General features: G+C 43.5%; 1 protein-coding gene across 4 annotated transcripts in view; it reads right to left on the bottom strand.

The window, feature by feature from the left end:
• The window catches only part of si:ch211-106a19.1 (uncharacterized protein LOC561797 homolog), a 536207-nt gene that overhangs the window by 466870 nt on the left and 44620 nt on the right, over positions 1-24717 (bottom strand). For 3 of the 4 annotated variants that reach the window (XM_038792345.1, XM_038792336.1, XM_038792362.1), the window contains exon 2: positions 11905-11976. The exons of the other annotated variant lie outside the window; for it this stretch is intronic. In XM_038792345.1, the coding sequence (XP_038648273.1) occupies positions 11905-11976 (72 nt within the window). The remainder of the gene's footprint in view (positions 1-11904; positions 11977-24717) is intronic. 4 annotated transcript variants of the gene reach the window in all.

Consider the following 24717-nt stretch of genomic DNA (forward strand, 5'->3'; position numbering starts at 1 on the left):
CCTCCCACCCTCCAGCTTCACCCAGAGTCTCAGGAGTCTCTCATCTCGGGCACCATTCCATCTGCGGTGCCACACCCTCCTGTGTTGCTGACCTCCTCCAACAGTGTTCCTTGTTCTCTCTTCTCATCCTTTCCCTGCTCGGCTCCCCCGTATACCTTCCAAGCGGGAGAGTACGTCATTCCACCACGCTCTTCTCCTGACAACCCCCTTCCCACTATCTATTTCATCAATTAAATTCCAACGCGACAAAGCCCTCATTGGGGTGGGCTTGGCACTTGCCCTGATGGCCACTCCACCTACTCCACTGGCAGGACTGAGCAGAGCCCACTATGTGGGGGTGGTGGCCTCTTCGGCCTCCACTGCTCCCGCAGCCCCGCCAAATTTTCGTTTACTGACCCGAAAGTGGGTGTAAAGTGCTACACTCACCACACCGTCAGCATAGAGGCGTGCGTTCGCGCAATGGCTGGAGTCGTCAGCCCCTCGGCCATTGTGGCCACCCCTTGAATGTATGGGAAAGTCGTGTTCTTCCTGAGGGCCGAGAGAGCGGTTCACCTCGTCCTTGAAAAGGGGCTCGCGGTGGGCGGGACCTATGTGGCAGTGGACCCTCTTGAGGCCACTGCCGAGCGGGTCATATTGTCCAATGTCCCGCCATACCTCCATACCGAGCTCCTCCTCCCCATCCTCCAACTACTGGGGGAGGTTCGTTCTGAGGTAGCGCCGCTCCCTCTCGGTCTGAAGGACACCTCCCTCATGCTCATCTACTCCTTCCGGCGCTAGGCTTTCATCCGCTTAGCATCTAGGGGAGACCTTCCGCATCTTCTGGTCTGCAGATGGCGTGCGGTGCCAAGCCTGCAAGAAGATGGGGCACGTGCGGAAGAACTGCCCCGCTTCCAAAGCCACCACTGACACCAAGGTGGCTGCGAGTGGCACCGCCGGTCTCTCCCCCTCCATTGGCATTACCACCCTGACCCTACAGGGGGACACCGTGCTGGCGCAGACTGGCCAGTCGGCTGCCGGAGTGGAGGAGGGAGGGCATCCACCAGGCTGCAAGGCCTGAAAGAAGGCAAGGTGGGGATCGGCTGCAAATACCCCAACCCCGTCAGCCCATAGACCCCTATGCCCCAGAACTCTGGCCTGGGGGGCCACCGCGGACACTCAAGCTCATCCCGGGCCCATTGATGCCTCAGCAGCGGGGCCTGTCATCGTTTTGGCGCGAGTCAGCAAGGGGGGGGGGGGGGGGTTGGTGATGCTCGTGCTCCCAGGCCGGCGCAGAAGACAGCAACATCTCGAACCCGGGGGCAAAGTGTTGAGGCAAGGGGGAGTGTTGCGCGAATGGAGATTTCTTCAGTGCAGGGCACCCCCTGCAAGCAGCGCCACTCCCTGGGTGGGGGGGGGGGAGGGGGGACATCATGACTCCCCCCCGGGAATGGAGTGGGTGGCGTGCCAACCCCTGACCCTCAACATGACTCCGCGCCCACGGTGGAGATTAGACAAAGTCCATCATTTGTCAACTCCTGAACTGTCGCAGCCCCCCCGAGCAGGATGCCTCAGGGCCGGGTGTAAGCAAGACCCCCGAGGGTCCGTTCCGCCTGGTGCCATTTTGCACCCCAGAGGCATTCCTTTTTACAATGGCAGAGGGCTGTGATGGCTCTCCGACCTCGGGGTCATTGGGTGGTGGTGGCGGGGAGCACCTCCCCTCTTCATCCCAGCCTCCAACGCCGGCAGACCCCATTTCCACCCTGGAGCATTTTCCGGAACTGTTCCCGGGTATATCCGGTAGCCCAGCATCGCAAAAGGAAGGGGTCTGAGCCGCCACCTCCCTCTAGCCTGATACAGTTAGAGGAGTCTGCGAGGAACCCATCTGTCGACGATTCGGGGGGTGGGATCGAGACAGACCCAGGACTGGTTGGTGGGACCGTGCCGTCCGCCACACTCAATGTGGCAGAGGACTCAGTCCCAGGCAGCAACTGCCCAGAGGAGGATGGTTGCTGGGTGGGGGGCATGGGGGATGATTTTGGGTCCATTAGCAGCGAGATGGTGGACTCCCTCGTGGCCAACACTGAGTCACCCCTCATCCCCCCTCAACAAACTATGCGAACCTCACCCCCAATGGGTTGTCTCCTGGTACAGGTTGGCACTGCCAGGATGGCATTGCCAGGCTGACACTGCCAACATGTGGCAACCTGGCAGAGCCTTGCATTCCCCTCTCCCAACCAGGGGCCATACTTACCTTTGTAGCCCCAGGTGAATCCTCATGACTATTCTCATTTGTCCAAATTGGTTATAAATTGAATATTCAATGAGGGAGGATCATATGGCCTGGGGAGGGTGCCTGGTAATTAGATTAAGACATATGCAAATCTATAAAAATTATGTTCTCACCCTTTGTGGCAGTGAACTTTGTCACACCACCAGTGAGGGCCCTGGAAAATCGGTAAACGAGATTTCACCATTCCCACTGGTGGCGTACGCGGGTGCGGAATCACCATCATCGTGTCCTACAGATTAATATTGAGCCTGCATGGTTTCTTCTTTTTAAATTTAGAGTACCCAATTCTTTATTTTTTCCAATTAAGGGACAATTTAGCGTGGCCAATCCACCTATCCTGCACATCTTTGGGCTGTGGGGGTGAAACCCAGGCTGACACGGGGAGAATGTACAAACTCCACAGGGATAGTGACCCAGAGCCGGGATCGAAACCGTGTCCTCAGCGTTGTGAGGCAGCAGTGCTAACCACTGCACCACCGTGCTGCCGTGAGCCTGCAATGTTTCTGATGTAAATCAGCAACATGGATGTAGAAATTGGGCAAATATGCTATTACCAAACTGCAGGGAGATTTGAATCAGATGCGTCCTGTTCTGATCTGGCACATGGAATTGCCACGCAAACCAAATCCCAAAGGGAAACTTGGCAAGCTTACCACAACTTTTGTTGTATTTTTGCCAAGAGAAAATAGGTGTACACTAGAAGACACAGATTCCAGTAGCACTTTTAGGGATTTTAAATATTAAATTAAAACATTTATTAACAACATTTTAAAAAATCTAAACTCTCAAGATTTACACAGTTAAAATTAGCCTTAAAGAACATTCCTCCAAGAAGATTTCCTACTTGGTTAGAGTTGCAAACAAACATTCCTTTAGGCAACAATCCTTATGGAGATTCAATCTAAGAAAATCTAGTAATATTACCAGAGGGAACGCCACTGTTGCTGCAGGGAACGTATGTCAAGTAGATTCTCACTCGCTCCCACTCTGTTATGGAAATTTAAGAAACTTTAACAATAGTCCTGCTTTCTGAAAAGCAGGAACATATCTGGGTTGGTTGGAAAGCTGCCTCATTTTTCTTTTCTCAGCACAGAGCAGCACTCCAGGAGTCCTTACACGGATAAGCTGAACATAGCTCTCGCATCTCTCCTCAATTAGTTCTTTTCCCCTGTTTCAACTTTATTCCATTGCCCTTATCCTTCTTTGAAACTCACTTTTTATGTTCTGCCTATTTCCCCCACGTACAGGCAAAATAAATTATATCTTTGACTTGTTTATGACCTTATTCAAGTTGTAAACCCTTTTTACTTCCTTCTGAAATGTAATAACTCAACACAACAAAACCTCTGTATCTCCTAATGCAAATTTCTACCTGACTATTTACTTATAGAAAATGTAACTTTTTATATTTACTTCAAATGCATACCTTTCACACCTAAACCTTTTGCCGCCCTAATTCTTGCAGCCCAACTGTCTTCCATTTCATCAAGTTAGTCACATACACAAACAGAATAATACAATAAACCTCCCAAATATTTTAAAATGACGCCACCTTTCTGCATAACAAATCTGTGTCGCAATGATTAATTAAATTTAACATAAAAGGAAAGAATGTGAGACATAAGCACTCAATGAATAGTGTTGAATTAGTTACAGGTGAAGTTGAAAGAGATCAAGTAGTTGAAGTAAACTTTGGTGATCAACATGTCCAATCATTGAAAAGCCACAGTGAAAGAAAATTGAATGCTGTATGTGTATTGCTAAAATACTACATATGAAGGCAGCTCTGTCAAATTATTTAGCCTTCTGAGCCACTGCAAACCTTGGCACCAAGTCACAAAGGGCAAATTCAAGGCCTGGACAATGTGCAGTGGACAACTGCTACCTTGATCACCGTTGTCTGAGGAATGAATAATGGAAAAAGTCTGCACAAATTCAGGAAAGGTGACTGAGAAGCAACCTTACTGTAATAAAGAAATTGGTGAACAAGTGTGGAATTTTTAGAATAATAAACTTAGAATATCCAATTCTGTTTTTTCCAATTAAGGGGCAATTTTAGCATGGCCAATTCACCTAACCTGCACATCTTTCACACAGACATGGGGAGAATGTGAAAACTCCACATGGATAGTGACCCGGGGCTGGGATTGAACCCGCGTCCTCAGCGCCGTGAGGCAGCAGTGCTAACCACTACTCCAATGTGCCGCTCACGAATGTAGAATTAATACGTTTGAAATGCTACTTCAAATCAAACTGAGGAGCAGGTTGAGACTAGCAGAAGGAAGAATTAGGGATCAGGACTGAGCATTCCCTTATTTAAAATGATTAACGTATTCAAATGGTCTTCCAGGATCGTGCAGGCAAACGTCGAGAATAATATCAAAGCAGGGTAGGCGGGCTTCAGGATTGACAAGTGAAGAGGGCTAATCTGCCTTTGCTATCCATATCTAGCTTGTGATATCAGAGGCAGGATTGGGAGGGGGCGGTGCAAATCTAGGATCGTCCTAGTCAGGTTCATGCATTTCCACCATGATGGACTCGGTGGAGTCCAGGGCAGCTCTCTGCCCATTCTTTCAACTGGGGTTCACAGTGAGACTTAAAATAAACTTCACCGATTATAGACTGACTAAGGTGACTAAGACTGTTTCTGCTAAAAAGTGTTCAATGGTCTGTGCATGGAAGGCAACACCTACCTGATATGAGGACAGCTCACTTTGCCACCAAGCTGTTTTCTAGTTGAGAAACTACTCCGAAGCAGTCAGAAAAGTGAGAACCAGAGTAAAGGAAATGGATTTATTCCAAGTTATCCTCATGTTCCAGGCACAGGTTCCACAGTTCTGTAGCTGAGGAACTGTGTATGCTCGATATTCTGTGATAAATATCTGTCCTCAGCATCTAGAGAGTGAAACCTCTTAAAAATGCAAAACCAAACATGTCACTCTTCCTGCTCCAAGTCAAGCACCCAAACTAAAGTTAGATTAATTATTTGAACTATTTGATACAATTGCCCTGCTATTGACATTCGAAGTGGCAGATGTCCTGCCTCTCACTATCCCCAAATAAACTTCAGTGGGTCCCATGAACAGTTCAATTGTAATTTCTACTTCACAAGGTTCATCATAATCTATCATCCGTGGTTGCACATTCATTGTTTTTTTAAAAAATTATTTTAACATCTAGGATTTGTCAAAAAACAATAATACTTTAATGTCCACGATTCCCCATACAGAAAATTTCCAATCTCATCTTTAACTGATAGATTAGCTTTTGGAGTTGTATGGCAGTTCAATATATAACCTATTGAATGAGGTATACAGTCAGGCAATCAGAGAAGTCTAAATGCCCGGACAGTAGTGATATTGTTTCAGACAAAAGGACCAAATGCTTGTCGCCTCATCTCAAAGAGTCAATGGTATCTTATACACTTAGCCAGAGCTTCCGTCAGCTCGTAAAAATACAATGAATGCAGTATTTGTGTCAGTCAACCTGAAAACAAACTCCCATGAGACAGGCATTAACAGCAAAGACAGTGAAAAGAGGTAAATGAAAGAAAGACTAAGAGAAAGAGGCGAGCGGAGAAGAGGTGGGAGGAGAAAAGAAAAAAAAAGGAAAAGAGAGGGGAAAAGAGAGAGAGAGAAAAAGGAGAGAAAAAAAAGATAAAGATTGAGATCCTCAATGCAGTCAATGGAAAATTACAATAGGTGAAACACATATCCCACTACCCTGGTGTTTTAGACATCCTGCCGCTAACTAGCAGCAACAAATTTAAAACTATTTTGCAGCCCATATGTCATTTTTAAAAAGGAAAATCACATGCATAATGCACAAATAAGATGGGTGAACTGTGCACCCGTAGTTTTGAGCAAGAGAGTGGATTCATAGAATTTACAATGCAGAAGGAGGCCATTCAGTCCATCACGTCAGCACCGGCCCTTGGAAAGAGCACCCAACTTAAGCCCATGCTTCCATCCTATCCCTTTTGCCCAGTAACCCTAACTACCATTTTTGGACACTAAGGGGCAATTTATCATGGCCAATCCACCAAACCTGCACATCTTTGAACTGTGGGAGGAAACTAGGCCACCCGGAGGAAACCCACGCAGACACGGGGAGAAAGTGCAAACTCCGCACAGACAGTTACCCGAGGCAGGTATTGAACCTGGGTCACTCGAGCTGTGAGGCAGCAGTGCTAACCACTGTGCCACCATGCTGCCCTATACATTGCTTTCAAAGTTTACCACAATTCAAAATCCAGATTGAAAGGAGATGAGTTGAACCTCTCCATCATGAAATATTATTTTAATATAATTGCAGGCTAACACCAGTTAGCCTTCGGAACTAACAACTTATGAACTGGTCAATTTCAGGCCGCAATCAGAATCTTAACTGACTGTAAAATCTCAGGCTTGAATTGGAACTCCACTTTATGATGCACAGCGCCCGCAAGGAATCCAGCTGTCATATTAATACAACATTCTTGGTATCAGTAAGACATCTTTTTGACCAGAGGCCCATCAATGTATCAGCAGTAAAGAAAAGTGCAAAAACGCAAAAAAGAAAATACTGAAAATATCCAAGTGTGGAATGCCATGAAGATTCCTGGTGTGAGGAGATTGTCCTATGGAGGAGAGATTGACTAGACCCTGCCTATGGACTCAGGAGAATGAGCGGTGATCCAATTGAAAGATGCAAAATTAAGGGGCTTAACGGGAAAGATGCTGAGAAAATGTTTCCCACGACTGAGGAATCTAGAACATGGGGTCACAGTCTCAGAATTAGAGTTTGGGCCATTTAAGACTGAGATGAGATCATTTTCACTCAGAGGATTGTGACTCTTCAGAATTCTCTATCCCAGAGAGCACTGCTTGGCTCAATTGTGGACTATATTAAAGATGGAAGTTAATAGATTTTCAGGCAACGAGGAACTTAAAAAGGGCATGGGAAACAGTGTGGGATGGTGAAGTTGAAAGTTGGCCAAACATGATCGTGTTGAATGGTGAAGCAGGCTCAAATGGTCTACTCCAGCTCCTGTCTCTCATATTCCCACATCGATAATGCTGCAGAATATCTACAAAATGATAGGTTTCCATTTTAACAAAGATCCTTTACTAAACTCCTACGTGACAGAGTGGCATCACCTGAAAAATTAATCCAACGGTTCTCAGATGCTGAAGGAACGTTGTGCATTGAAAACTTTCTATTTCCTTCGGGATCAGCATCAACTAAAGTACGAAAATAGCAAGTCCAGAGCTAAACCAAAAATGCAGAGTGTTCAGACAAAACTGCTAACTTGGGCAGAAATGAATCACATTTTGGTGATTCAGGAAAATAACTATCTGTGCTAGTGATGGGAGGCTTGCCAACTGTGTTTCGTGCAAAAAAACCTCAATAAACATGCGAGATGTCAGCTCCAACTCCACAATGATGCAAACAGACCCTGAAAATGCGGCGCCGCATTTGCATCCCTGTGAAAATTGAGCCAAAACTGCATCATCCCATTGCAATACAAAAGTACGATTCATGTACTCTTTCATCTTGCTTCACAATACTGGATTTAACAGCATGCAAGGATACTATTCATGTTTGTCTATCTTTCTTTTCAAGAGAAAGCTCTGGAGGAAAACATACCCGATTACTCACCAAGCATAAATGAAACCAAGAGAAAGTGCCTCCACGCATCAGTGCCAAAATAAAAATTGCAAAAACAAAACTAAAATTAGTAACTGTTTTAATTTGGGATGAATAATCTCCAAAATAAAAATGGAGCGGAAACATCTCAGAAATTGGCAAAGTCTGATTTTGGGTGGGGAACGTGGTGCTTCACCCTCCAACATTAATTGTGTGGCATTGAGGGAAGAAATGACGAGGCACTGGTTCCACACCGGATCACTGGTGAGTGGCCTCTGATTCACCCGTCCTGCCATCACCTCAGCACTTCAATGATCCAGGTGCCACATTCCTGCACAGCTCGCACACTTCGGAAGTCGTTGGGAAGGTCTGCTGCCAGACCCAGGAAATATTCTGCACCCAAGCTCACCAATGCTGCACTCAAGCACCTGCTGGACCCACTGGATGCCCACCTCGATCTACTCTACTAGACGCATGCAGTGGGTGAAGACCTGCAACCAAGGTGATCAATCCAGTCCAGGGGTTGGTGGCAGTGGTGGACAGTGCTAACACCCTGCAGAAGAGGCAGGGGCTGTTGAGCACTGGGCTAAATCGCTGGCTTTGAAAGCAGGCCAGCAGCACAGTTCGATTTCCGTATCAGCCTCCCCGAACAGGCGCCGGAATGTGGCGACTAGGAGCTTTTCACAGTAACTTCATTTGAAGCCTACTTGTGACAATCAGCGATTTTCATTTTCATTTTTTCAAGAGGAATGTTCTCCTCCATGAGGGGTAAGTAACTCTTCTCATCACTCATAGCTTTCACACTGACAGACCCATCACACATCTACACATCACTCAGTGCCAGCACAAGGGACACTTTCACTAACTCTCCTAAACACATCTTCCTCTCTCCTGTATGTCATGTCCTCATCCCCTCGCTGATCCCATTCACCATCCACACATTCAGGCATCCTGATCATCATCCACACATTCAGGCATCCTGATCATCATCCACACATTCAGGCATCCTGATCATCATCCACACATTCAGGCATCCTGGCATGCATCCTGTTTAGACACTTTCCATCAAACTTCATGTAAGACAAGCTGTCTCACAACAAGATGGAGTCAGGTGGAGGGATGCCAGAACTCAAGGCTCACATGGATTTGAGGAGAGAGATATTCAGCTGGACAATAAGGATATGGACCATCCTGTACTTTTTAAAATAAAATTCGCCAATGGACATGTGCATCGCAGGCTGTGCCAGCATTTATTGCCCATCCTTAATTACCCTTGAGGGCGCAGTCAAGAGTCAACCACCTTGCTGTGGATCTCGGGTCACATATAGGCCAGACCAGGTAAGGACGACAGATTTCCTTCCCTAAAGGCTATTAGTCAACCTGATGGTTTTTTACGACAATCGACAATGGCGGGATTTGAACCTGGGTCCCCAGAGCATTACTCTGGGTTTCTGGTTTGGTGGTCAAATGACAATACCACAGGGCAGCACAGTGGCGCAGTGGGTTAGTCCTGTTGCCTCATGGCGCTGAGGTCCCAGGTTCGATCCCGGCTCTGGGTCACTGTCCGTGTGGAGTTTGCACATTCTCCCCGTGTCTGCGTGGGTTTCACCCCCACAACCCAAAGATGTGCAGGTTAGGTGGATTGGCCACGCTAAATTGCCCCTTAATTGGAAAAAATGAATTGGGTACTCTAAATTTATAAAAACATAAATACATTTTTTGTAAAAATGACAATACCACTTTGTAACTGCCTCCCCATAAATGATGAGGTTGCCGGGGATGAACCAACTGAAAATCTAGTCCTGCAGCATACATCAGAACACAATGCTGTGAATGATGTCTTCTATTTCTCAGATCCCTGCCCTGCACTAATGACTTCTCTCTCCTTTCTTTTACAGGCCTGTCTGGGAAGCAGCCAAGGGGATCCATGAGCTAACTCCTCAAAACCAGCCTCAACAGTAGCACAGAAGAGATATTTATAGACCCTGAAATAGAAGAGCCATCACAGCACTAACCCACACCCTTCACCAGCGCAGAGACACGCACCACAGTGGGGCCTAGTCTGGAGTAGCCTTGAGGTCACAATCTGTGAGCACATTGTGCTGTCTGATCCACATGTGGAGGTAAGGGCATCCAAGTATGCCGGTACTCGGAGGATTGCTGGAGACCAGGAATCTGTTGCGCCCAAGTCAGATGATGAGCCTCTGGACTTGGTCATGCCTCAGTTAATGGAGCTTCAAAGGCAAGGTAGGGAAAATCAGGAAGGGATGTCTGCTGCACACCTCAGATCATTGAAAGCCTTGATGGAGGAGACTGTCCGTCTTCAGACTACGGTGATAGCACCAACAGGCCAACACACTTAGGTCAACACTGGTAGGGTGAGGATCAGCTGTTGCACATCACAGCGCCATCCACCCAGGTGACTCCATGAGTGTCCTGTTCATCCAAATTCCCTCTTCCTATTACCCCAGCTCCAGATCCACAGGCTGAGAAAGGTGGCACTGCCACAGCAGGACCCCCAAGGACTCATCCCTCTAGAGGACACCAGTCAAGGTCATCACAGCCAACTGGGCAAAGCAGTCAGCAGACTGCCTCCACCTCTGTTGTGGATGTTGCAGATGCACCAAGATGTAAAGAGAAGGTAAAGGAGGTTAAGAAGTCGTAATTTCATAGTGTGGGCATGACTGTTAATCACTAGCATATAACTTCACCTCTGTAAATAAAATCCCCCTACTTTCACCTTCTCAATGGCTCCTTGTTATGGTGAGCTGTGTTTGTCAGTCGGAAGTGAAAACGTGATTCCTGCACAAGATAAAGGCAGGGTTCTCAGTCCAGGGCTTCCTCCCGGTACTTTGTTCAACCTCCACAGCAAATTGATGGCAGACCTTCACAGTGACTGAACACATCAGTAATGCCTGTATCTGAATGGGAATTGTAATGTCTGCCAGAATCGACTGGGCTGGTGTCACAGCATTCAGTCAGTCATTCTCCCCATGTGCCCTCAGCACTTTTGAGGTGCGGCAGGCCCATCTCATCAGCCACCGGTGACACTGAGGTCCTCATCGGTTCAAATCACAAAGGATGCCGTGGGGTCAGGAAAGGCTAAACTTTCTTCGCTGCGTCACCATGACCCTGGTCACTGAGAGCTGCCATTAGCCAGACAGAAGTCAAATGTCCCCAGAAGCCCTGTGAGGATCTACGGACTGTCCCCTCTGCAAGTCATCATCCGCCTGGGGTGTGAGGACTTGGTCTTGTCTCATTCACCTCACTGGAATCAATGGACATGAGGGAATAATTTTATTTTTTTTAAGTCTAGGTTTTTGGAGAGCAAGGAGGTTAAACTCTCCTAAGAACCATGCAAACTGACAGCACAGAAAATAAATAAAATGTTTTGTTTCCTTCACAATTTTGGGTATTCCACAGCACTTTACAGCCAATGAAGTACTTTTGAAGTGTAATCATTATTGTAATGTAGGAAAATGTGCATCCAATCCGATTTACAAACATCAATTCTATAACGATCAGAAAATCAGATTTATTTATATTGGGCGAATGGTAAGCATTGGCTGGGAAATCAGGAAGAACTCTCCTGCTTTTCTTTGAACAGTCTTATGGGATCTCTAATGCCCACCTGAGATTATAATCTTATCGGACTCCAGCACCTCTGACAATACAGCACTGGAGCGTCAGCCTGGTCTTTGTGCTGAACTCTCAGCCCAGTAAAAAGGAGAGGGCTGTAGTATTTGGATGTTGCACATCTCTACTTCTGTACCGCTATCCTGAGACCCAACCCATTTTGTGGGGTATACCCAAATCGACTATTAGTGTACAGTCAAATCATGCTCGAAGACATGCAACCAGGCTGCCCAGTATCACATGCAGAGCAGAGGCCCTCTGTCCCAACAGAGTACCAGCGTCAGTACTGGGACTGGTTCTCAGGGTTGGGACATAAGAGTCAACAGTTCTTAGCCAGGACTTCAGATTAGTAACAGAAATGATCTGCTCACCCCATTGCAAGTGTGCTTCCCATCGGCCCCCCTCCTGGATGAAGGCCGCCGCATGGTGGTGAGCATGTGCTGCTGAGGAATAAAGCAGGAGAAAAAGTCAGATATTCAAAATGAAGTACAAATGCAAATGTCCATCTCACGCATGCAGGAAAGGACATGCAGTGTTTGAATAAGATGTGTTAACATCAGGAGCTTCTTTGAATGGCAGCCTTCTAACTCTCCTCCCACCTCCAGCTCCTTCAGTAATCCTTCTGATCATACTCCTCCCACTCCCTATGCCTGTCTCCTCAAAGGTAGGTTAATTTCCATAGCCACTGCCTTAATTGTTTGTTCAGCTGGCCATCGTCCATATGTGAGCTTGAACCATAATTGTTAAATAATATGACAATCATAGCCAAGATACTCACCCTGTGACAGATTTGCACACAATCCATTGAGAATCAATGGGCAGCAAGTGGGAACTGGAAATCGCTCTGGTTTTTGCTTTCTTCGTCATGTGTACTGAGGTCAGATGTGGCCTTTTACCATTGTCCTGGCCAAGATCAGATCAATTGCTTTCCTGTTCAGTGTAGCTCGGCTACATACTAGTGTCACCCGATAGCTTTTGTTCAATATACAATGAATGTCCGTATCTTTTTAATTTTTCTGACCACTTAATTTATTTTTTTCTTCAATATTTGAAGAGTCAGTATAATCTAAATGGTAACAGCACTTTCAGTCAATCCATAAGCACCTTGAGACATAATGTGAAATGAATTGTGTAAATGCAACTTGTTTTTGTTGTTGTTGCAAGGATTCCCTCAGCTTCCAGGGACCTCTCATTTTAATGATCTGACCTCAGCCTTCGACACAGTCACAATGAATTTCACAGAAGCTCTCGCCATTCAATTCGGCATTTTAAAAGCCTTCCAGACCCAACACTCGAGTTCAATAATTTAATAATTTCAGATCATATTCGGATGGCAGCTGTTGGTGACAATTCAGCTATTGCCAATTACGCTTTCCTTCAACCTATCTCTTAGGAGTCACAGAGCCAGCTATGACACAGAAGGAGGCCATCGATTTTTGTTCCTTTACTAGCCTCATGTCACACCCTTTTGCCTTCTAATGACATCTTTGGTCATTTGATACCGCCTGCCTTCCACCCTGCAATTTACATACGGACATACCAATTAACAGCAGGTGGAGGCCACTCAGCCGCTCGAGTCTGCTCTGCCATTCAATAAGATTCATGGCTGATCTGACTGAAACAAAAGTGTGTAACTTCCTCTCTCTCTTTCATGTTTCTGAGCTTACTTACATCTCTAACATTTTCCAGCTCGGGCAAAAGGCCTTTGACCCAAAACATTAACTCTGTTTCTCTCTCTACAGACACCGCCAGACCTGCTGAGTACTTACAGCATTTTCTGCTTTCTAGTCCAGATTTGCATCATGTGATGAATGCAGGAATTTCCCATATACTGTATTGTATTGTATTATATGTATCTGGTGCAGTAAGGGTTAAAAGCTTTAGTTACTGTGTGTATGACTGCTGCACTAGTATTTTTTTTAAATCCTGGTTTGCAAGACAACCAGGTTTCATGGCTACAAGAGGTACAATTAAAGCATCATAAAAAGATAGGGCTAATGAAAGTTTGTTTATATGAAGAAGGTTCCCCGTGGAGTAGATAATTAGAGACATTGTGGTTAGCTTAGTAAGATGATGCAGTTAATGCGAGGAGCCAGGTGCTGAAGCAGTCAGATGCTGAGTTTTCAGTTTGAAGTTCAGTTTTAGATTGGGATGTGGACGGGAGAGATTTCTTTGAATAGAGAGAGTTTTTTTTTAATTTAGAGTACCCAATTCATTTTTTTTCTAATTAAAGGGCAATTTAGCGTGGCCAATCCACCTACCCTGCACATCTTTGGGTTATGGGGGTGAAACCCATGAAGACATTGGGAGAATGTGCAAGTTCTACACTGACAGTGACCCAGAGCCCGATCGAACCTTGGTGCCATGAGGCAGCAGGGCTAACCACTGTGCCACCATGCGGCCCAAAAACAGAGAGTTAAAGGTTCACCTGTGAACAAGTCAGGAGAAGTTTCTCAAAGGCTGCCAGGTTAAGCAGTAGTTTGAGACAGGCAAGAATCTGCAAGCTAGTTCCTGAGGAACTATCTCTTTCTCAAAGCAGGGGATCAAATACATCTCTATTAAGCAAGTATCCCTGGTTCTGCTAACTGTTTAACCTGAAATGGGTGTTGTTTGAGTGGAGATAAAGATAGCAGTTCAAAGTTATTGTTTCATTGCATTGTTAAGCATTATTTAACTGGTAACTGTAAGATATTGTCTTATGATGAAGTTAGTAATAAAGTTTGTTGTAAATATCATATTCCTGTTTGTGCATAGAATCACTCCTGGAGTGAAGTATCCTTTCCTCGCAGTCTTACAAATTAAATATTGGGGTTTCTGTCTGGTAGCCTAGCAATTGTTGGAGCCTGGTTCGGGATATTCTAAGGAGTTTGCAGAAGGAGAGGGAGAAGGAGGACGAGGAGGGGGAGGAGGGAGACTAGGGTGCATCATCACAAATCTATGAAGATGGCATGGAAGCTGATACAGCGATTGTTATAATTCACACATGTCTAATGGGGTAGGGACAATTAACTACCCCATAGATCTTGCAGAATATGAGCTCCCTCAATAAGGGGGCCAGGGATCCTTAATGTTTGTTTTGATAAATAGAGTCAGCCTGTAAGGCACTGACTAGAGAAGACCCAACAGGAAACTATTGGAGCTGTACAAAATAGTAAAGTGCTATAAAGTAAGTTTTATTTCCACCAACTGAGTGTGAACTCTTTGTGCCCCTTACAAAAACAATTAAATGCATGCATCCATTGGCATTAAATCCAAAAAAAAGGAAGTCATGCTCACAAGTGACTCATTAGGTTTCAGATGGAGTAATGTGTGCAATATTGGGGACTATATTTTAGGAAGGATGGCAAGGGTAAAGAAGAGTACACTTGGATGCTTTCCTGGATGTATGTGGTAAGATTAAAGATACTCAATTTTCTCCATCTGATATTTTGACTAAAAATAGGAGAGGCAATAATTTGAGCAGGAATATCAATCCTACAATGTGCTCATAGTTTGTCTCTCTAGTGTCTTTTCATAGTCTGATTATTGTATCCCCTAATAAATCTTTTCCCATTTTCCCACAAGATATGAAAATTATTAGAAGGCTATGAATTTACTTATTTTGCCCTCTGTTTCCAACTTAGGGAATTCCTAGAATACTGTGAACAGTTTTGGTCCTCTTATCTAAGGAAATATATACTGGCATTGGGGGCAGTCCAGGGAAAGTTCACTAGGTTGATCCCCAGTATGGATGGATCTCTCATGTGGAGAGGTTGAGAAGATTGGATCTGTCATCATTGGGAATTTAGAAGAATAAGAGGTGAACTTATTGAGACATACAAGATTCTCAGGGGACTGGACAGGATAGATGCTGAGAAGTTGTTTCCGCTTGTGAGAGATTTTAAGACCAGAGTGCACAATCCCAGAGTAAGGGGTCGCCGTTTTAAGACAGAGATGAGGAGGAATTTCTTCCCTCAGATTGTAGTGAATCTGTGGAATTCTTTGCTGCAGGAAGCCATAGAGGTTGGGCAGTTAAGTATGTTCAAGGATGAGATAGACAGTAAAGGAATCAAGGGTTATGGGGATAAGATGGAAAGTGGAATTGAAGATTATAATATCAAATCAATCATGATCTCACTGAATAGCAGAGTAGACATGATGGACTGAATGGCCTACCATGTCTTACAGACACTCTTCCTTTGCATTCCTTTCTTGAGTTCTCCACCAGACTCTCCAATTGAAATGTAAACCTGGCTTTACAGATACCTGTTCAAGTTCAAGGTATCGACAAATTTTAATGCTTTTAACTGTATTATACATCCCATTTTGTACATCCTCTTGAGGCCCTCTGATTGGTAGTCAATTTCTAGGGATGAAGCACCCTCTAGGAGTTAAGACCTCTCTAGAGTCGCCAACCATGCAGCAATACACTCAAGAATTTATGGCATATAACAAGAGACATGCTTCCAGCACTGGCTATTCTGAATTATTCAGTAGAGTTGCACAACACAATATGTTTAATGTTCTTGTGTATTCAGAGGAAGAATGGACATTATGAAGTTCAGGATGAGATCGCTCTATGTGTAATTAACATTTATTTGCCAATTTAAACATTATTGTTTTAAGAATAGTATGCATCATAATATGCAAGATTAACCCAGTTTATTTCAAATTCATTTTGTCTTTGCAACATTCTTCATTTGAGCACAATGCCAGACAGCTTTACCGAAACAGTATGAAATAGCTTGCTTCTCCCATCATGCTACCTCCAACAAAGAGGTTATTCAGCATATTCCCAAAGTGATCATGGTGCTTTCCTAAACCTATACAGTGGGCATTTTGCAATCCTGATACTGGCATTAGCAAGAAGAAAACTTTGGAGATTTGAGCAATCTGGCACTGGCATGGAGCATTGGTTTGAGACATTGTAAATCAGGAAAAGGTATTAAAAGGTAAATGGGCTAACTGTACTGTAGATTTGGTGGTGGGGGTGTGATCCCCCCCCCCCCCCCAACTGCCGCCCCCCCCCCCCCCCCCCCCCCCCCCCCCCCCCCCCCCCCCCCCCCCCCCACACACACACACACACACACACACAGTAACTGGAGGATGGCAGAAATAATACACAACAAATTCACAAAACCACCAGAAGCCACATTTTAAGTCAATACAAATCAGTGCACGGAGAATCTTCCAACTGCATCTCGGTCCACAGTACCTCTGAGGTACGTCCAATAGGGTTTTCCAATTCATTCCCAATTTTGAAATAAGTAAAATTCAGCTGGAAGTATTTGCAAGTCAGAATGAATCTAACCAGAAGGTTTCTCAACAGATTCCAAACAAAAAATTGGCAAAAGCAAAATAATGAATGTCAGACCCAAAGCATTTAACCCAACCAATTTACAAACAAAATATCAATTTCCAACTTGGAAACAATTTTTTAAAATATGGCTCCTCTTCAGTGGGGCTCATACGCAAATTTAACCATTGCTTCTTTATTTGATTGATATTACTACTGATTGTTCCTCTCAAATACACTAGCCACACATTCTACCTCCTCACTGTTCCAAATTCAAAACTCATCACACCATTTGCAATTCCATTCCATCAAGGATCTCAAAACCAGCTCCCCAGTTTTCCCCTTCCTCCAATTTGAAAGGTCATTTAATCATAATTTGTTAAACCATCCTACTTCCTTCATCTTTACAGAAACTGGCACTGTGGCCTTTGCCCTTTACTTATTTTATCAGTAGAAAAATGCCCATTCTGTTATACATTCAGACATGATTTTACCACTAGGAAAATTCCAACTCTGATCCTTAAACTTTGAATTGCAACAGAAAGAGTGTTTGACTCTCTTGGTAACTTGCATTGCTTTCCCCTCCAGAAACGGGTTCTGAATTGGTCTACATTATTGCGAGACTCTGAAATTTGTACCAGAATATTGGTTAGATTGCCTCCAGCATATACCTCTTCATCACCTAAATACATGCCAAACCCCACATGCAAATGAATGTTTCATTATCCACAAGGGGAAGGAGAGGGACGATTCGTTAGGTCTGTCAGTCACGTCCAATCTTAATTCTAAACTATGTCAGTACACAGTTGCGCAGAAATTTGGAATGTACCTTGCAGTGCAATAACAAACTGCACACAACCAACATTCCCTCCAAGATGCACACGTGTGTAGCAATCTTGAATGTTTCGCACAATGCAATAAATAGGTGGCACATATCAAAGAAAAGTCAGAAAGAGTATTGATCACAGCAGTTCATTTCTTGCCCACAGCTTTGCTCTTAGCACGCTGTCAATTAGCTGGGATCAAGAAAATATAAACATATTTGCAGTGGCTAGCAGCTCCATGCCATAAATAAATCAAGAAATAGGTAGAGAAAGAGCAGGATTGCAATAAATGATCTTATCATTGTTCCTCAACCTCCGTCTCCCAATGAAATGCACCCACATGGCACAAAAACTGGAAGTGGGATAGCTTGGATGTAGCTGTTCGAAAACATATGTCATTTTGAACTGTCAAATCAAGACAATGACACTCATGGGCACACAATGAGTAAACAAAAACAGAAAATGCAAGAAAAGCTCAGCAGCGTTTGGCAGCATTTGGAGAGGAACAGAGTCCAGAGTCCGTCCCGCAGCACCAGATTTGTGGTGCGGTGCACCATTGGGATTTTCTGTTTCGCCGGCTGGTCAATGGGGTTTCCACATTGTGTGGCAGCCCCACGCCGTTGGGAAACCCCCGGGCTGCCGGCAAAAAGGAGAATCCAGACGGGAGAGAATTCAGTCCAATGTTTCGAGTCTAAATAACCCTTCCATGAGTTTAATGGATTTTTGCATCTATTCATACAATCATAGAATCCCTACAGTGCTGGAGGCCATTCAGCCCATCGAGTCAGCACTCAGCACCAACCATCTGAAAGTGCACCCTACCTGGGCCCTCTTCTCCCCCCCCCCCACCCCCCACCTTATCCCCGTAACCCCACTTAACCGTTGGACACCAAGAGACAATTTAGCACAGCCAATCCACCTAACCTGCACATCTTTGGACTGTGGGAAGAAACCCACACAGACACAGGGAGAATGTGCAAACTCCACACAGTCACCCAAGGTCAGAATTGAACCCGGGTTTCTGGTGCAGTGAGGCAGCAGCGCTAACCACTGTGTCACCATGCCACTTGCATAGTATTACATGGTCAGGTGTTCCTCTAGAACAGAGTTTATCAAAGTGCGGGTCGCGACTCACTGGTGTCAGGTTCGCGGAGTTAAGGGTCATGGTCTGCACTTTTGTCAACGCAGGAAGTTCCGGGGATTCAGGTTCACGAACACACAGTCCTATCCCTCGAACAATCCAGTGAGAGAGAGAGAAAGACAGAACCGTGACAGAAGAGGTGGGGAAAATATCAAAGCAAAGGATATTTGCTGAGTTCACTTAGCTGTGTGCAATGAATGTATTGTGCTATCTATGCACCGCCTGGCTCGCTACCCTTAGCCACATTCCTGATTTGTTGCAACCTCTCTGTGTTGGGAGTCAGTTGCTGTCACCAGAATCCATTCACCTGATGATTTATTTTGACCCACACTAAAGTACTGGCCCCTCAGCACTTTGAACAATACCAGAAGTGGAACATAAAAATACTCCTTAATGACACAGCGTCCCAAATTTGCGACCTCCACCTCGCGGCAGATGCCTGGTAACTTGAAGGTTGCCCACTAAACTTCACATTTATGCCTAACTTTAGTTCTGGAACGGTGGCAAGTTGGATAATGTTTTGACCACTGAAATAAGGATGGTAAGAGAGTCTGTGTTTTTAAAAAGTATTAATTTGTAAATACTTCAGGACCTTTAATGATTTTTCTGATACCTGTGGATGCAGTCTTTCAACATTCACAGAAGAAATGCTTTGTTGGTTTCTCACAATTGCTAGGGATGCGGAAATGCCCAGATCTACTCAAGTTTTCTTGATTACCGTTAGAAGCCACGGGGAAATTTTGCAGCACTTTCACGACAGTGATTAACCTTAAGCAGAGTCCATCATAGAGTTTCTGGATCCTCCATCATAGCAGTTTTTGCACTAGGAATAACATAAGGCTGTCCATAACATAAGACTAATACACCAGGAGCTACTGGATAGTAATTATGAACAGGAAAACTAGATGATTTTCTTTTCATCCTAGGGTATAAAATCTTGAATGTCCCAAACACTGCCCTGACTCAGGATAGACTGGGTAAGCGAACGTGGTGTGGGTTCTAAAGGTTTGCCAGTTGCCAAAATAGGTCCAGGGAAAATAAGTTTGAGAAACACAGCTCTAGAAGGTCATTGTTGACAGAAAAATACAAGGAAAATGTCAAGAGCACCAGGAACTCTGGATTCATTGATCTGACAGACGAACATCTGAATTAGGAGGAGTAGGCCACTCGGCCCCTGAAGCTTGCTCGGCCATTCAATACGATTCTGGCTGATCTGATCAAAACATTTGACTCAGTAAATTGAGGTTCTGGATTGTGCTCCTGAGATTGGGATGTCCAAGAAATATCATCACAATCTGGCAGCGGCTTCATGATGAAATGCCTGCAACCGTTTTGAGTGGGAGATCTGAAACCGCGCCTTCAAGATCCAAACTGGGATCAAGGAAGGCTGTATGATGACGCACATACTATTTAAAATCTATGTGACAGTGGCTATTCACTTCAACACCAACTGCACTCTGGTGTGAGTATTAGATACTGTCTAGATGGAAAACTTTAACCTCAGTTGTATCCATGCCAAAACTAAACTGACCATTAAAGGCATACATGATCTACAGTTTGCGGATGACTGCAGTATCGCTGCCCACTCTGCACAATTTTCAAGCTACTCTTGATTTCTTCAAATCTACGTACAAGAAACTCAACCAGTCCTTGAATGATCAACCCACACCTGGTCAGCCAAATATTCCACTGTCGTAGTCAATATTTTCCCCGCTTCTGGACTGTGATAGAAAGATTCAAACATGATTCATTAGGTAAGCAAAACTAAGCTTTATTTACGGACTCCAACTGCTAGCAGTATTGGCTGAGAGTTGAAGTCGGAAGGCAGTCAAGTACAAACTGCTGGTTCCCTTCCAAGTCTGCAATATCACAAAAGAATAAGACGATTTTTATACATTATAGGATCAAGATAACATGAATACAGCTTGGTCAGGAATTTGATCAAAAGTAAAACATAAGTAATAATCATTATAATGGCGTCACCTTGCTGACCTTTAGAGGACTCGGGGTCTCATATCATTATCTTGTCTTTTGGGACATGTTTAAGGGATGGAGCAAATTTGTTTAAGTACCGACAGATCAAGTTTTTAGCTTATCGTATGTATTTAGACTGCTCTGGGGTGTGACGAATGAGCTTTATCCGAGTTTAGAGTCAGCCAGTTCTCGGGTCAAGTTGACCTTGGCCTGCTTGTATTTGTGCCTTAGGTTATGCGAAGTCAGTTTAAATTTAATTGTACCAAGAAAACTTGACTAGTTTTCCCATCATGTCATTATTTGCTTCGCACAATACTACACCACCTTCCATACATCATAGAATTTACAGTGCAGAAGGAGGCCATTCAGCCCATGGAGTCTGCACCGGCTCTTGGAAAGAGCACCCGACTTAAGCCCGAGCCTCCACCCGATCCCCATAACCCCACCTAACCTTTTGGATACGAAGGGACAATTTAGCATGGCCAATCCACCTAACCTGCAAATCTTCAGACTATGGGAGGAACAGGCGACCCGGAGGAAACCCACACAGACAGACACGGGGAGAATGTGCAAACTCCACACAGACAGTCAGTGGCAGACTGGGTCTAAAAATATTGGTTGCCAGGAGACAAAGGGGGCCCACCCACAACTACAATGCTAACATTTAATTTTCATAACGAATAAATAAAATTTTCAAAAAATACATATGGAGAAAAGGGTACAATTAAAATTTTGTGGAAAAAATGTGTATTTCTTAGTAATTACAGTGTACATGTACTGTACATATTACTGGCAGTAGATACCAAATGTAAATACAGAATGTTATAATTGAATTTTTAATTTATTTTTAAAAATTTTAAGCAATTGGTTGATATTTTTAAATAGTTTACTGCACAATTTACACATTAACAGATAGTTCAAAAGCACAATACAGCATTGCATGCAGTCCACTATATTAAGAGCAATCGTTTGTGTTCGCTAGATGATTGTGCGAATCTGCCAATAATTGCTTCTGCATCCAACTGGTAGTGTGCAGATGACTTTATAAAGTTCATAAAGGTTATCATATGCCTTGTCATGAAGTCTGTTGGATGCCAGAATTTTTAGTACACACGATGGGCAAGTGCTGCAAATTTTACAATTGTTGCAACTGGAATCCATATTCTCACCATCATTAAGCAATAGCTTTAATACATCAACGTTTGAAGCAAAAGAAAACAATTCTAATATTACTTGATCTTTGCTGATTTGTGGAAACAGCTTAATAATACCTTCCAATGCTTCATCTTCAAGGCCCTTCTCTGCAATAGTTTTAAACTTTGCTGGGTCCAAGCAGGACAAATCTTTATACAACTGTGTGTGTTGTACAAAGCGTGATTCTAGTGACTGGACAATGCGATCCATTATTAGGTTAAACACATTTACTCGAAAATCATCTAGAGAATCTGAGGAATTTCTTTCATGATCAATAAGCTCATCTGCCATTCTTTTCTTCTTCCTCTGCCTCTTAACTGGCAATGCTGTTTCCAACGCATCAATTTCCAATGTTTGATTTTCATCCATATTCATCTGTGAAATCCTGTCATTACATTTATTTACAAATTCCAAAGCCTTGCTGTTATCAAATGTTCTTGTCTGTTCCTTCAACTTTGTTGTAGCTGAATCTACCAAACTCCATGCAGTAAACATATCTAAACCACTTGTCTGTAGATAACTTGATAAAGGGGTTGTAGTTTCAAATATATACAAGTAAGTAAATGCTGTCAATATGGTTTCAAACTTTAGAAGACTTTGAAGTAAAACATTTGCTTCATGTTTTGTTTTTGCATCAAACTTTTCTGAATCTTGTATCAATGATAAGCATGTCAATAGATTTACGAAAGTACTGGCAGCGGCATCATCAAAACGTCCAAATATAGTTATTGCTGCATTGGATTTTCCTGACCATCTGGTCTCACCAATTAGCTTTAATTGTTTCATTTTTTCTTGTCCTAGATGTTTTCCAACAACTTCTATCCATACAGCCATTCTCTTGTATGATGCTTTCACAAAAGTTGCTATATTCTGGAGCAAATTGAAAAAAGAAACTGCAGGCACACAACATTTTGTTGTTTCAGTTATCACCAAATTCAAGACATGGGCATAGTACCATATATGAACATGTTGATCAGCCACATCAGCAACTTTCTTTGTAAACCATTATACTGGCCATGGTAGCTTGCAGCGCCATCAGTGCGATCAGATAAACATTTTTGGAGGTCAATTTTAAGATGCTGTATTGTTTCAATTAACAGATCAAAAAGTCCCTGTCCTGTACCATCATTACATGGCACAACTGAAAGTAGTCGCTCACAGATAATACCTTTAAGCGCATACCGAATAATAATGTTAAACTGATCGATGGATTAATTATCTTGTGTTGAATCAACCTGAATAGAATAATATTTTGCTTGAGAAACATCATGACTAATTCTTTCTTGTATCATATTCTTCATAATTTTGATTAACGTGTTTATAGTTGTTTTACTCAGGTATGTAACAACTCCACCACGGCCTTTACTTTGAGCCTTTCCTTGTTGCTCTAATTGTTTGATTCTTTGTTTAGACTTGTTTTGCACTGCAAAAACGTGAGCTGCCATAATGGGGTCATATTTTGGCATCAACTACACTGTAGCTAAAAGATTGCCATGATTCAGAACCTCATTATCTAGAGTGTAGGCCGATTAATTTCTGTGACCTCAAAAAGGAAGTGCATACTTGCCTAACATCTTTATGATGTCTATAATCCTCATGACAATACTTCTCTGCTTCAATACTTCTTCTTTCCTTTTAATTAGTGATGCTGCTAAAAATTTATCTAAGGTGCCATCATTAGCCACACTGATATATTGCTGAGCATTTCTGACATGTGTTGTTGTCGATTCATGTAAAAATCTCTGGCTAATATGCCTGTAGTCACTAAAGCCACGTACAAAGGGTGATGGATTACAAGTGTTGGGAAACTCAAAGGCTAAGCAGTATGAACAATATAAGCATCTATTTTCTTTGTTATATGTTAGCCATTTACTTGGGACTGAGTCATTCATAATTTTCCTCTCATACAAACGAGCATCAAATGGCAGATCATCAAGTGGCTGAAGTGGATGTTCAGCAAAAAACTGTTTTAGCTTTGCTCGTGATGGATATTGGAAAATTCCAGTAATTGATCTTTCATTTTCTTGCGTAGGTTCATTTACAGGATGTGCTTCAGAAACCAAGTCATTTATGCTTGAAGGAATATCTGATTCCCGGTCACTAGTTGAAGCTATGTATTCAGATGTTGCAACTACAGGCAATACAGATGCCGGAACAAGGAAGCCAGAAGAAATATGGGCCTGGGTTGATTAGTAATGGATGCACTTGTATTTGTCTCTACATTCAAAGTAGCTCTTCTCTGTTCTTGTAACTCACATGTCATTGCATCATCACCATGAGCATTGTTTCTTGCTTCTTGATTATTTGTTGCAGAACTGGATATTGAGGTGGATTGTGCTTGTGGTATTATAAACTCTGTAATAGGCCTGCATCGCTTGGCTGATTCCTTCCTTTCTGCTTCTTTTTGTTCTTTGCGTTTTAGTGACCCAGATTTATGCTTTTTCTTTTCCATGCTGGTAGGGGTAATATTCCTGAAATAAAAACTTAATTAAAAATAGCCCACATTGGGAAAAATGAATATTGATGATTGCAAGAATAACTTGAAGGAACGTCAGATAAACCCCTACTTGATAAAAAATATAAAATAACTTACTTACACTTCAATAGGCTATGTTCATTAGTCAATACTACTGTGGCCTATGCAGCTTCAGAAGAGGAGACAATCCACTGTCCAATGTTCACACCAGCAAGCAACTGAGACAACTGTTGAAACTTAGAAGTTTGGTCCGACTATAGTAAGACATTAAGAATGGTCCCACGGCCAAAGTTAACATGT

The sequence above is a fragment of the Scyliorhinus canicula genome, chromosome 1 (assembly GCF_902713615.1).
Source record: "Scyliorhinus canicula chromosome 1, sScyCan1.1, whole genome shotgun sequence".
Taxonomy (NCBI): Eukaryota; Metazoa; Chordata; class Chondrichthyes; order Carcharhiniformes; family Scyliorhinidae; genus Scyliorhinus; species Scyliorhinus canicula.